Source organism: Pongo abelii, chromosome 1, assembly GCF_028885655.2.
Source record: "Pongo abelii isolate AG06213 chromosome 1, NHGRI_mPonAbe1-v2.0_pri, whole genome shotgun sequence".
In the NCBI taxonomy this organism is placed as follows: domain Eukaryota; kingdom Metazoa; phylum Chordata; class Mammalia; order Primates; family Hominidae; genus Pongo; species Pongo abelii.
The window spans coordinates 217948336-217961042 of record NC_071985.2 but is presented as its reverse complement, the minus strand read 5'-3'; the positions used below and the strand labels follow the sequence as shown (position 1 = coordinate 217961042).

General features: G+C 50.3%; 1 protein-coding gene across 26 annotated transcripts in view; it reads left to right on the top strand.

The window, feature by feature from the left end:
• Nucleotides 1-12707, top strand: part of FBLIM1 (filamin binding LIM protein 1) — a 28807-nt gene that overhangs the window by 12810 nt on the left and 3290 nt on the right. For 12 of the 26 annotated variants that reach the window (XM_063721469.1, XM_063721453.1, XM_063721495.1 and 9 more), the window contains 2 exon segments: nt 3906-4084; nt 7363-7480. In XM_063721469.1, coding sequence (XP_063577539.1) covers nt 3906-4084; nt 7363-7480 — 297 coding nt within the window. 26 annotated transcript variants of the gene reach the window in all.

Genomic DNA, 12707 nt, shown 5'->3' with positions numbered 1-12707 from the left:
TCAGAAAGAAGGAGCCCAGTGAAGGCGATTAGTTTCCTAGGGCTGCCTGTAAGAGATCACCACAACCTTGGTGGCTTCCAGCAATACACGTTTATTCTGTCCCAGTTCTGGAGGTCAGAAGTCCAAAATCAGCTTCACTGGGCCAAAACCAAGGTGGTGTGCTATCTGGAGGCTTGAGGGAGAACCCACATCTCTGCCTTTTGCAGTTTCTTTTTTTCTTCTTCTTCTTCTTTTTTTTTGCGTGGGGGACGGAGTCTCACTCTATCGCCCAGGCTAAGGTGCAGTGGCACGATGTCAGCTCACTGCAACCTCTGCCACCCAGGTTCAAAGGATTCTCCTGCCTCAGCCTCCCAAGTAGCTGGGATTACAGGCACCTGACACCACACCCAGCTAATTTTTATATTTTTGGTAGAGACGGGGTTTCACCATCTTGGCCAGGCTGGTCTTGAACTCCTGACCTCGTGAGCCACCCACCTTGGCCTCCCGAAGTGCTGGGATTACAGGCATGAGCCACTGCACCCAGCCTCTTTTTTTGTTTGTTTGTTTGAGATGGAGGCTCATTCTGTCACCCAGGCTGGAGTGCAGTTGTGCGATCTCGGATCACTGCAACCTCTGCCTCCCGGGTTGAAGCGATTCCTATGTCTCAGCCTCTTGAGTAGCTGGGACTACAGGTGCCTGCCACCACGCCCAACTAATTTTTGTATTTTTAGTAGAGATGGGGTTTCACCACTTTGGCCAGGCTGGTCTCAAACTCCTGACCTCAAGGAATCCACCCCCTCGGCCTCCCAAAGTGCTGGGATTACAGGTGTGAGCCACCGTGCCTGGCCCCTTTTGCAGTTTCTGAAGCTGCATTCTCCTTGACTCCTTCCTCTGTCTTCAAAGCCAGCAGTGTAGCGTCCCACTTCAGCGGCCCTATTGCCACCTCTGTGTCAAGTTACAGGGACACTTGTGATGGCATTTAGGACCCACCTCGATAATCAGGATAATCTCCCCCATCTTAAGATCCTTAGCTCATCCCATCTGAAAACCTCTTTTGCTGGGCAAGGTAACATTTGGGGTCCAGAGATAAGGACCGGATATCTCTGAGGACGTCTCTTAGCTACCACACGAGGTCACTCGAGATGGCCAAGGAGCTGGGATTCTACTCCACACCTGTCTGGTTCTGGAGCCTGTCATCAGTCTTGCCACTATCTCCCCTAGAGCCACAAGGTTCCAATGTTTGATCTCACGGGAATCTGTGTTGCTTCCGGGTACCAAGTGCAATCTGGGAGAGCCAGCTGGGATGCCAGCATACTGGAATTTCTAACTCTTGGATGGTTTGTGGTGGCATGTTGCGTGTGGTGACCACCCACAGCTGCATCCCCTGGGGATGTGTAGGCCACTCTTTGTGCTTATGAATGAGGAACACCTGGAAATCAGCATTTTGAATCAGTGTCTCAAGTGATTCTCATGCATATAGAAGTTTGAAAACGGCTGATTTGAAGGGTTAGAGTATTTGGAGCTGAGACTCTCCAGAAGAATCCAAACAATCCAATCCCAGGCTCACCACCAGTGAGGTACTGTGGGAGGAGAGAGGAGCCAGGCCCTCCCTGCCGTGTCCCTGTGACCCCATCAACATCATGGGGGAGTGTTCCTCAGGGGTGAGACACCGGGGGAGGAGGGGTGTCCAGCTGGAAGCAGCCAGGAGGAAGACTTGAGCAGTGTGCTGGGGAGAGAAGGGCCGTGCCCGTGAGAGGGAGGGTGGGAGTGGGAGATGCCCCCACATGTGTCCAGGTGGGGTCAAGGTAAAACGCACAGGAGCACAGCCAGGAAAGAGAGACAGCATGTCCAGGAGAAAAGGTGGAAAGGCTAGAGGGAGGCCCACTGCCCTGCCTCGGGAATCTCTTTGTCATTGCTTCTCATTCCAGAAGGAATTTGAGGCAGCTTCTATGAATGCATGTATACCAGCCAGGCGCGGTGGCTCACACCTGCAATCTCAGCACTTTGGGAGGCTGAGGTGGGAGGATTACTTGAGGTCAGGAGTTCGAGACCAGCCTGGGCAACATAGCAAGACTCCATCTCTATTTTAAAATAGCTATTTTTTATTAAATAATATGTTTTTAAAGAGAATGCATATATACCTATAGACCACAACAACATGGGTGCACTGAAAAATTCCATGTGATTCTCCCGCCTCAGCCTCTCAAGTAGCTGGGATTACAGTTGCCCACCACCACGCCCGGCTATTTTTTGTATTTTTAGTAGAGACGGGGGTTTCACCATGTTGGCCAGGCTTGTCTGGAACTCCTGACCTCAGGACATCTGCCTGCCTCAGCCTCCCAAAGTCCAGGGATTACAGGCATAAGCCACCTTGCCTGGCACATTTCTTCTTAAAGGCATCATATAAAATTATATTAACTGGCCAGGTGCCGTGGCTCATGCCAGGCCGAGGCAGGTGGATCACCTGAGGTTAGGAGTTCGAGACCAGCCTGACCAAAATGGAAAAACCCTGTCTCTACTAAAAATACAAAAACTAGCCAGGCATGGTGGTGCGTGCCTGTAATCCCAGCTACTTGGGAGGCTGAGGCAGGAGAATCACTTGAACCCGGGAGGCAGAGGCTGCAGTGAGTCAAGATCACACCACTGCACTCCAGTCTGGAGGACAGAGCAAGACTCCATCTCAAAAAAAAAGAAAAAAAGCCTGGGCATGGTGGCTCACGCCTGTAATCCCAGCACTTTGGGAGGCCGAGGCAGGCAGATCACCTGAGGTCAGGAGTTCGAGACCAGCCTGACCAACATGGAGAAACCCCGTCTCTACTAAAAATACAAAAAATTAGCCGGGTGTGGTGGCACATGCCTGTAATCCCAGCTACTCGGGAGGCTGAGGCAGGAGAATTCCTTTAACCTGGGAAACGAGGTTGTGGTGAGCCAAGATTGCGCCATTGCACTTCAGCCTGGGTGACAAGAGCGAAACTCTGTCTCAGAAAAAAAAAAAAAAGGTAGATCTCATGTTAAGTGTTCTTCCCATAATAAAACAATTGTTTAAAGACTGCAATAATACTATGATATGTAAAATAAAGACATCCAAACAGAAGGAAAATCAAAATAGAAAGTAAGACGAGATCAAAGGGAATGTTACTACCCAAAATGTGTGAGGAGGCCAGACACGGTGGCTCACGCCTGTAATCCCAGCACTTTGGGAGGCTAAGGTGGATTGATCACTTGAGATCAGGAGTTCGAAACCAGCCTGGCCAACATGGTGAAACACCGTGTCTACAAAAAATGCAAAAAATTAGCCGGGCGTGATGGTGCGCACCTGTAGTCCCAGCTACTCAGCAGGCTGAGGCATGAGAATCACTTGAACCTCAGGTAGAGGATGCAGTGAGCTGAGATTGGGGCACTGCAATCCAGCCTCAGTAACAGAGTGAGACTCTGTCCCAAAACAAAACAAGAACCAAATAACAACAAAAAAGCCCTATAATGGTTTCTAAACGTGAAATGTGGGATTTGGCTCTGAGCTTCCAAGTGGCCAAATGGAAAAGGGAAAGAATTTCAAGGCTTTTTGTCTGTATGATGAAAGCACCTAATTCTCCTGAGAATTCCTTTTCCTGACCCTGAGGTTTAAGCGAGGTTTCTCCTGTGAGCTCTGTGGACCCTGGCCATAAACATATCCCAGTAACTAGAAATGCAGCTATAGCATCAGGGCATCAGGGCAGTATTCCTTGCTGTAAGCCAAGGATGCAAGGCTAAGCTCAATTTGTTATAAGCAATGGTGGAGGTTTTGGGCGATAGTTACAGGTTGTCTGCAGGCCTCTCCTGTACTTCCCAGTTCCTGGGCCCCTGAGGGCAGCCTCTCAGAAGAAGATGACCCTCGTGGGTTGGGGTGGGTGTGTCGTGGATGGCTCTGGCAGTGGCCTCTGTCCCAGGACACACTGGAGAGGTGCAGCAAGTGTGGCGAGGTGGTCCGGGACCACATCATCAGGGCCCTGGGCCAGGCCTTCCACCCCTCCTGCTTCACGTGTGTGACCTGCGCCCGGTGCATTGGGGATGAGAGCTTTGCCCTGGGCAGCCAGAACGAGGTGTACTGCCTGGACGACTTCTACAGGTACGAGAGGGGTTTGTGCACCGGGTGGGGTGCAGGGACAGGGCGAGACCCAAGCAGGACGAAGGAGCTGAGCCTGAGTCCTGGGTGCTGGGCCAGAGTTTCTACTGGTTTATTATAAAGAATATTACAGGGCTGGGCTGGGTGCGGTGGCTCATGCCTGTAATCCCAGCACTTTGGGAGGCCGAGGCGGGTGGATCACGAGGTCAGGAGATCGAGACCATCCTGGCTAACACGGTGAAACCCCGTCTCTACTAAAAATACAAAAAAAAATTAGCTGGGCGCGGTGGCGGGCGCCTGTAGTCCCAGCTACTCGGGAGGCTGAGGCAGGAGAATGGCGTGAACCCGGGAGGCAGAGCTTGCAGTGAGCCGAGATCGCGCCACTGCACTCCAGCCTGGGCGACAGAGTGAGACTCCATCTCAAAAAAAAAAAAAAAAGAATATTACAGGGCTGGGCGCAGTGGCTCACACCTGTAATCCCAGCACTTTGGGAGGCCAAGGTGGGCAGATCATGAGGTCAGGAGTTTGAGGCCAGCCTGGCCAATATGGTAAAACCCCATCTCTACAAAAAATACAAAAATTAGCTGAGCATGGTGGTGTGTGCCTGTAGTCCCAGCTACTTGGGAGGCTGAGGCAGAAGAATCACTTGAACCCGGGAGGTGGAGTTTGCAGTAAACTGAGATCGCACCACTGCATTCCAGCCTGGGTGACAGAGTAAGACTCTGTCTCAAAAAAAAAAAAAAAGGATATTACAGCAATATAGACAGACATGTCAAGAAATGCCTAGGATGAGGTCTAGGGGAAGGGGCAAGGAGCTTCCATGCCCTCCCTCCCCAGGTGTGCCACCCTCCAGGAACCCCTGCATGTTCAGCCACCTGGAAGCTCCCAAACCCTCTTGGGCCTTCTATGGAGACATCATTGGATAGGCTTGACTGACCACCTGGTAGAAATTCGGCTGGAGGAAAAGGGTATGGTGGAAGCTAATAAACTGAGAGGGAAACCCAGCAAGGCTTGTCCAGAGTCATCTTGGTCTCTCTGTGTAGCTTTTCTTCCTCCAGGATGGAGGGCAGGATTCTCCCTGGAATGAATGAAGGGCTTATGACTCACAGTGAGATAAGGCAGAGAATTTCTTCATGGCCAGCTCCCGGCAAGAAAGGTGGGAGAAGATTCCTGCCTTGGGGAGAAGAAGGAACAGGCAAAAGGTCAGAGAGAAATTCTGTTTTCTAAGGCCTGAAGTGCCCAATATTATAGCAAGTGCTGTGGGAGTTATGAGCCCAGCAGGAACTATAGACAAAGGCATATATAAAAAACACATATGGGGCCGGGCGTGGTGGCTCATGCCTGTAATCTCAGCACCTTGGGAGGCCGAGATGGGCAGATCCCGAGGTCAGGAGATCGAGACCATCCTGGCTAACACGGTGAAACCCCATCTCTACAAAAAATACAAAAAAATTAGCCGGGCATGGTGGCGGGCACCTGTAGTCCCAGCTACTTGGGAGGCTGAGGCAGAAGAATGGCATGAACCCGGGAGGCGGAGCTTGCAGTGAGCTGAGATAGCACCACTGCACTCCAGCCTGGAGACTCCGTCTCAAAAAAAAAAAAAAAAAAACGTATATGACATATATGGCCAGGCTCAGTGGCTCATGCCTGTAATCCCAGCACTTTGGGAGGCTGAGGCAGGCAGATCACCTGAGATCAGGAGTTCCAGACCAGCCTGGCCAACGTGGCAAAACCCCGTCTCTACTGAAAATACAAAACATTAGCCAGGCATGGTGGCTGGCGCCTGTAATCCTAGCTACTTGGGAGACTGAGGCAGGAGAATCATTTGAACCCAGGAGGCGGAGGTTGTAGTAAGCTGAGATTGTGCCACTGTACTCCAGCCCGAGTGACAGAGCAAAACTCTTTCAAAAAAAAAAAAAATGGCCGGGCATGGTAGCTCACACCTGTAATCCCAGCACTTTGGGAGGCCGAGGTGGGCAGATCACAAGGTCAAAAGATCGAGACCATCCTGGCCAATATGGTGAAACCCCGTCTCGCCTAAAAATAAAAAATTAGCTGGGCATGGTGGTGTGTGTCTGTAGTACCAGTTACTCAGGAGGCTGAGGCAGAAGAATTGCTTGAACCTGGGAGGTGGAGGTCACGGTGAGGCGAGATCGAGCCACTGCACTCCAGCCTGATGACAGAGCAAGACTCCATCTGAAAAAAAAAAAAAGAAACACACACACATATATAAAACATATCTATATTAAAACATAGGCTGGATGCGGTGGCTCACGCCTGTAATCCCAGCACTTTGGGAGGCCAAGGCAGAGGTTGCAGTAAGCCGAGATCGCACCACTGCACTCCAGCCTGGGCAACAGAGCTAGACTCCATCTCGAACAAAACAAAACAAAAAACTAAAAAATAAATATAATGTCACAGGCAGGTACGATTAAGGGTTCTGTTTTACCACCCAAGGCACACAGCAGCTAAGCACCCAAAGTCTCTCCACAGGTAAGTATTGAAGCTCTTGGTAAGTATGCACATCCCCAAGGACCTGACTTTGGGGCCCTGCTCTGAAAGCCCAGACCTCGGGGTCTGCCCTTGGAGCTGAGTGACACAGTGGGGACACACAGATATCCGTTGGACTCAATTCCTGCCCATGAGTTGCTCACCACTCAAGGGGAGAGACAGTTGTGCCTCTTAAGAAAGAAAGAAGTACTGGCTGGGCGCAATGGCTCACGCCTGTAATCCCAGCACTCTGGGAGGCTAAGGTGGGCAGATCACGAGGTCAGGAGTTCAAGACCAGCCTGACCAACATGGTGAAACCCCGTCTCTACCAAAAATGCAAAAATTAGCTGGGCATGGTGGCGCCTGCCTGTAGTCCCAGCTACTCAGGAGGCTGAGGCAGAGGAATCTCTTGAACCTGGGAGGTGGAGGTCGCAGTGAGCTGAGATTACGCCATTGCACTCCAGTCTGGGTGACAAGAGCAAAAAAACTCCATCTCAAAAAAAAAAAGAAGTACTGAAAAAAAACCAAAAAAGACAGATGAGATGGGTCCCAGCCCCACTGAACACAGTTCTCAATTCAGACAATCTCCAGTGATGCTGGGAAACCAGGTCTCATTACACAGGTCTCTCCACCTGCTCCTGCCAAGAAGAAACAGACATCTCTGCAGTCCCATAGCAACAGGACTGAAATTGCTCAGGAGGTGAACACCAGCCAGCCCGAGTTCTGACAGCTAATTAATTTCTGTGGTTGTGGCATGAACGCCTCCCAAGCATGGGTTCCTTTGCTTCTAGGAAATTCGCCCCCGTCTGCAGCATCTGTGAAAATCCCATCATCCCTCGGGATGGGAAAGATGCCTTCAAAATCGAATGCATGGGAAGAAGCTTCCATGAAAATTGCTACAGGTGTGAGGTGAGTGGAGCCCAGGTGGTTTAATAACATTCCATTGCTGCGTGCCAGGCCCTTAGCTGGGTTGCTTGGACATGGGGACAGGTCAGGGTGGGGGCTGTACTCTCAAATTGCTCGTTGTCTAGTAGGAGAAACAAAAGATACTGGAAATACAACTATAGTCTATTATCAACTCTTTGCGTTAATAAGAAACCAGACTCAAGTTGCTTTCTCCAGAGAAGGGAATCTGTTGGCTCATGGTGCTGGGATCACTGATGGTATTGAGTGATGGCATCAGGACTCTCTCCAACTTTTTTTTTTTTTTTTTTTTTTTGACACAGTCTTACTGTTGCCAGGCTGGAGTGAAGTGGTGCGATCTCAGCTCACCGCAACCTCCACCTCCAGGGTTCAGCAATTCTCCTGCCTCAGCCTCCTGAGTAGCTAGGATTACCGGCACGCACCACCACACCTGGCTAATGTTTGTATTTTTAGTAGAGACGGGGTTTCGCCACGTTGACCAGGCTGGTCTCGAACTCCTGACCTCAGGTGATCCGCCCACCTCCACCTCCCAGAGTGCTGGGATTACAGGCATGAGGCACCATGCCCGCCTCTTTCCATCTCTTGGCTCTCCCTTCTTTGTGTGTTTGCTTCATTTTCTCTGCCTGTGGGCTGGCCTTCTCTGTGGGGAGGTGAGGCACAGTGCATGGGCCTAGGTGGCCCAGGTTTGCATCTTCCCAGCTTAGAAACCCTAGGGGAAAGAGAGAGCACACCCCCTCCAGGGAAGCCAGACAGTCCCTAGAAGGCCTCTAATCACCCCAGCTAGGGTCACATGCTCATTCAGGGCCAGTCACTGTGGCTGGGGTGCTAGGATTGGTAACCCCTGGGGCCAGGGAGGCAGAACCATATAAAAAAAGAGGGGTTGTTACAACTGGAGGAAGGGAGAAGAGGATGCTGGACAGATCCACACCACAGTGCCTTTTCCAGGTGCCGGGCAAGAGAATGTAGAAATCAGCTTTGGGGGCCTGGTGCAGTGGCTCACACCTGCAATCCCAGCATTTTGGGAAGCTGAGATGGATGGGTGGATTACTTGAGCTCAGGAGTTCAAGACCAGCCTGGGCAACATGGTGAAACCCTGTCTTAAAAATAAATAAATAAAAATAAAAAATAAATCAGCTTTGGGATAAAGAAGGCAGTGATGGTCTAACCAGGGTGGTAGAGCCAAAGGCACTCATGTAGGAGGCAATGCTTGACTGGGCCTTGCAGGATGAGTAGGAGTTTGCCAGATATTCACAGAAGGGAGAAGAAGTCCAGAAAGGGGAAAAGAGCTGCAAAAATCCATGGTAACACGAGCAAGCCTGAAGAATCAGAGGAAGTGGAAGCTTCTTTTTCTTTTTTTTTTTTTTTGAGATGGGGTTTCACTTGTGTTGCCCAGGCTGGAGTGCAATGGCGTGATCTCAGCTCACTGCAACCTCCACCTCCCAAGTTCAAGCAATTCTCCTGCCTCAGCCTCCCAAGTAATTGGGATTACAGGCATGTGCCACCACGCCCAGCTAATGTTTTGTATTTAGTAGAGATGGGATTTCACCACGTTGGCCAGGCTGGTCTTGAACTCCTGACCTCAAGTGATCCGCCTGCCTCAGCCTCCCAGAGTGCTGCGATTACAGGTGTGAGCCACTGCGCCCGGCCAGAAGTGGAAGTTTGTAGATGTGACTGGAGTGTAGAGGGCTGGGGTTATGGTTAATGATTAGGCCAGAGAGAAGGAAAGGGCTACGGTGCCAGGCTATAGAGAGTCTGGACTTCAGGCTGCAGAGAGGGGTCAGGCTGAGATGGGCGAGCTGATTAGAAGCTGAGGCAGTTGTCCCAGGAAGAAGGGCCCAGGAGTCGTCACATGTGGCTTGGCAATCAGAAGGGTCCTATGCTAGCTTTAAAGTCCTGCTATTGCTGTCTTTAAATTCTTGATTTTTGTTTGTTAGTTTGTTTTTAATAGAGACAGAGACTGGAGTCAGGCTGGAGTGCAGTAGTGTGATCATAGCTCACTGTAGCCTTGAACTTTTGGGCTCAAGCAGTTCTCTCACCTTAGCATCCTGAGTAGCTGGAAGTACAGGTGCGTACCACCACGCCCAGCTAATTTTTTTATTTTTAAAATTTTTGTAGAGATGAGTTCTCTACAAAAATTTGCCCAGGCTGGTCTTGAACTCCTGGGCTCAAGCGATCCTCTCACCTTGGCCTCCCAAAGTGCTGAGATCACACGCGTGAGCCACTACGCACAGCCTGAAATTCTTAATTTTTTTTTTTTTTTTTAGAGACTGAGTCTCACTTTGTTACCCAAGCTGGAGTACAGTGGCGCTATCTCAGCTCACTGCAACCGCTGCCTCTCAGGTTCAAGCAATTATCTTGCCTCAGCCTCCCGAGTAGCTGGAATGACAGGCTCACACCACCATGCCTGGGTAATTTTTTGTATTTTTAGTAGAGATGGGGTTTTGCCATGTTGGCCAGGCTGGTGTTGAACTCCTGATCTCAAGTGATCTGCCCGCTTTGGCCTCCCAAAGTGCTAGGTGGCGTGAGCCACCACACCCAGCCAAAATCCTTAATTTCTGAACAAGGGGCCCCACATTTTTATTTTGTCCTAGATCCTACAAATTATGTAGTTAGTCCTGCTGAGGAGGGTCAGAAATCCTCTCCCACCCCTTCTACAGCTGGCTCCTTGTCACTGAAGCTTCTGTCTTCTCCGGTGATGGTGACAAGGTGGCAACTTTTATGCGGGGACCTAAGTGGAAAGCCCCAGAGCAGATCTCTTACTCAACCGATGAGTATTTCGAAACACTTATTCACTCCCATTTATTTAAACAGATACTGGAACCCAGAGGCTATTTTCACTGAGGTTATCAAAGGAGCTGGGTAGAGAAGTTGATAAATTGCTGCGTAATTACATTGTCTTTGTTGGTTATAGTTCAAAGTCCTGCTGATAATGCATTTTGAAAGCCCAATGAGGAAGTTTAAGTGCTGTTATCCCCACCGTCGTCCTAATGAGTTCCAGCAGTGACTGGCACCTTCCTGAGCCTGGCCAGGAAGCGAATAAACCGCCCCCCCGTGGTCCTTGATGACTTGGCCAAGGGTGGTGTAGTAAGTCTGCATTTGGACTCCAGCAGTTATGTGTCAGAAGATGAGGCTTCGTGGCCAGGCACAGTGGCTCACGCCAGTGATCCCAGCACTTCGGGAGGCCCAGGCGGATGGATCACTTGCATTCAGGGGTACAAGACCAGCCTGGCCAATGTGGCGAAACCCGGTTTCTACTAAAAATACAAAAATTAGGCCAGGCGCGGTGGCTCACGCCTGTAATCCCAGCACTTTGGGAGGCTGAGGCAGGCGGTCAAGAGATGGAGACCATCCTGGCCAACATGGTGAAACCCCATCTCTACTAAAAATGCAAAAATTACCTGGGTGTGGTGGCGTGTGTCTGTAGTCCCAGCTACTCGGGAGGGTGAGTCAGGAAAATTGCTTGAATCCGGGAGGCAGAGGTTGCAGTGAGCCGAGATTGCACCACTGCACTCCAGACTGGCGACAGAGTGAGACTCCGTCTCAAAAAAAATAAAATTAGCTGGGTATGGTTGCGCACACCTGTAGTCCCAGCTATCTGGGAGGTTGAGGCAGGAGAATTGCTTGAACCTGGAGGCAGAGGTTGCAGTGAGCCTAGATTGTGCCACTGCACTCTAACCCTCTAGCCTGGGCAACAGAGCAAGACTCCGTCTCAAAAAAAAAAAAAGAGGCTCTTGAACCACAGCAGCCTGGAAGGAGTTGAGTGCTGTTACCTAAGAAGAAAAGTGGATTTCCATGCACTGCCCACACCCACATCTCACCATTTCTACTTGCTTTGGGGTCCATATTATTTATGACTATTGCTGGAAAGATAACAATACTTTTATATGTAGGTAGTATTTTTAAATTTATAAAATGCTTTCATTGACATCACCTTGTTTAATCCTAGTGACAGTCTTGTGAGATGGGATTTATTGTCCCCATTTAACATGGGGAAACTGGTGGGGTGTGGTGGCTCACACCTGTGATCCCAGCACTTTGGGAGGCTGAGGCAGGAGGATCACTTGAGCCCAGGAGTTCGAAGCCAGCTTGCGCAGTAAGACCTCATCTTACCATAAATTTTTAAAAATTAGCCAGGCATGGTGGTACCCGTCTGTAGTTCCAGCTACTCCGGAGGCTGAGGCAGGAGGATTGCTTGAGCCTGACAGGTGGAGGCTGCAGTGAGCCATGATCATGCCACTGCACTCTAGCCTGGGTGACAGAGCGAGACTCTATCTTAAAAAAAAAAAAAAAAAAAAAAGGATGGGAAACAGGCAAACAGTCTCAGAAAAGTGGTTCCAGCCATGCTTGTGTGGGCTGGGTTCAGCGAGGTTTCAGCCACCGCACAGCTGCCTTGCAGAGGTTGTAAGACTAGGTGGTAGATAAGGTGTTTCTTCCAATTGGTTCTAATTTAGGAGGGGTTTAATGTGGCCCTCCGGCATGTGTTCTTACAATGCCAAACAGGTGGCACAGATGCTGCAGTTGTATAGCCCGTGGTCTACTTGAGAGACTCAAGTGGCCTTGTAAGGAGGAGACACACAGGGGCGCCTCACCCAGCTGGCCATGGAGGAAGGTAGATTACAGACCCTGGTCCCTACTGCATAAGGAGGGCCACCTGTGACCCCAAAGTAGTCCCTATAGGGACTCTTTTTTTTTATTTGAGATGGAGTCTCGCCCTGTCTCCCAGGCTGGAGTGCAGTGGCACGATCTCAGCAACCTCCTCCCGGGTTCAAACAATTCTGTCTCAGCCTCATGAATAGCTGGGATTACAGGCACCCACCACCACGCCCGGCTAATTTTTATATTTTTCGTAGAGACGGTGTTTCACCATGTTGGCCATGCTGGTCTCAAACTCCTGACCTCATGATCCGCCCACCTCAGCCTCCCAAAGTGCTGGGCTTACAGATGTGAGCCACTGCGCCTGGCCCCCTATAAAGGACTCTTTTGTGGGATCAGTGCAGCTTCCCAAGGGTGCCCAGAACGAAGTCTCTGTGCACAAATTGTCCCCTCTGTTATTCTCTAGCATGTGCCTAGGTGAGGTTTCTGGGGCAGAACAGTGACTTTGGTAGAGTTTGGGTCCCGAGTCCCTATGTTCCTCATTCTGAAATCCTTTAGTGATTTGAAAAATAGAAAATATTAATGTTTGTGCTGGTGTTGAAGCTGTGTGGGCCGTGGA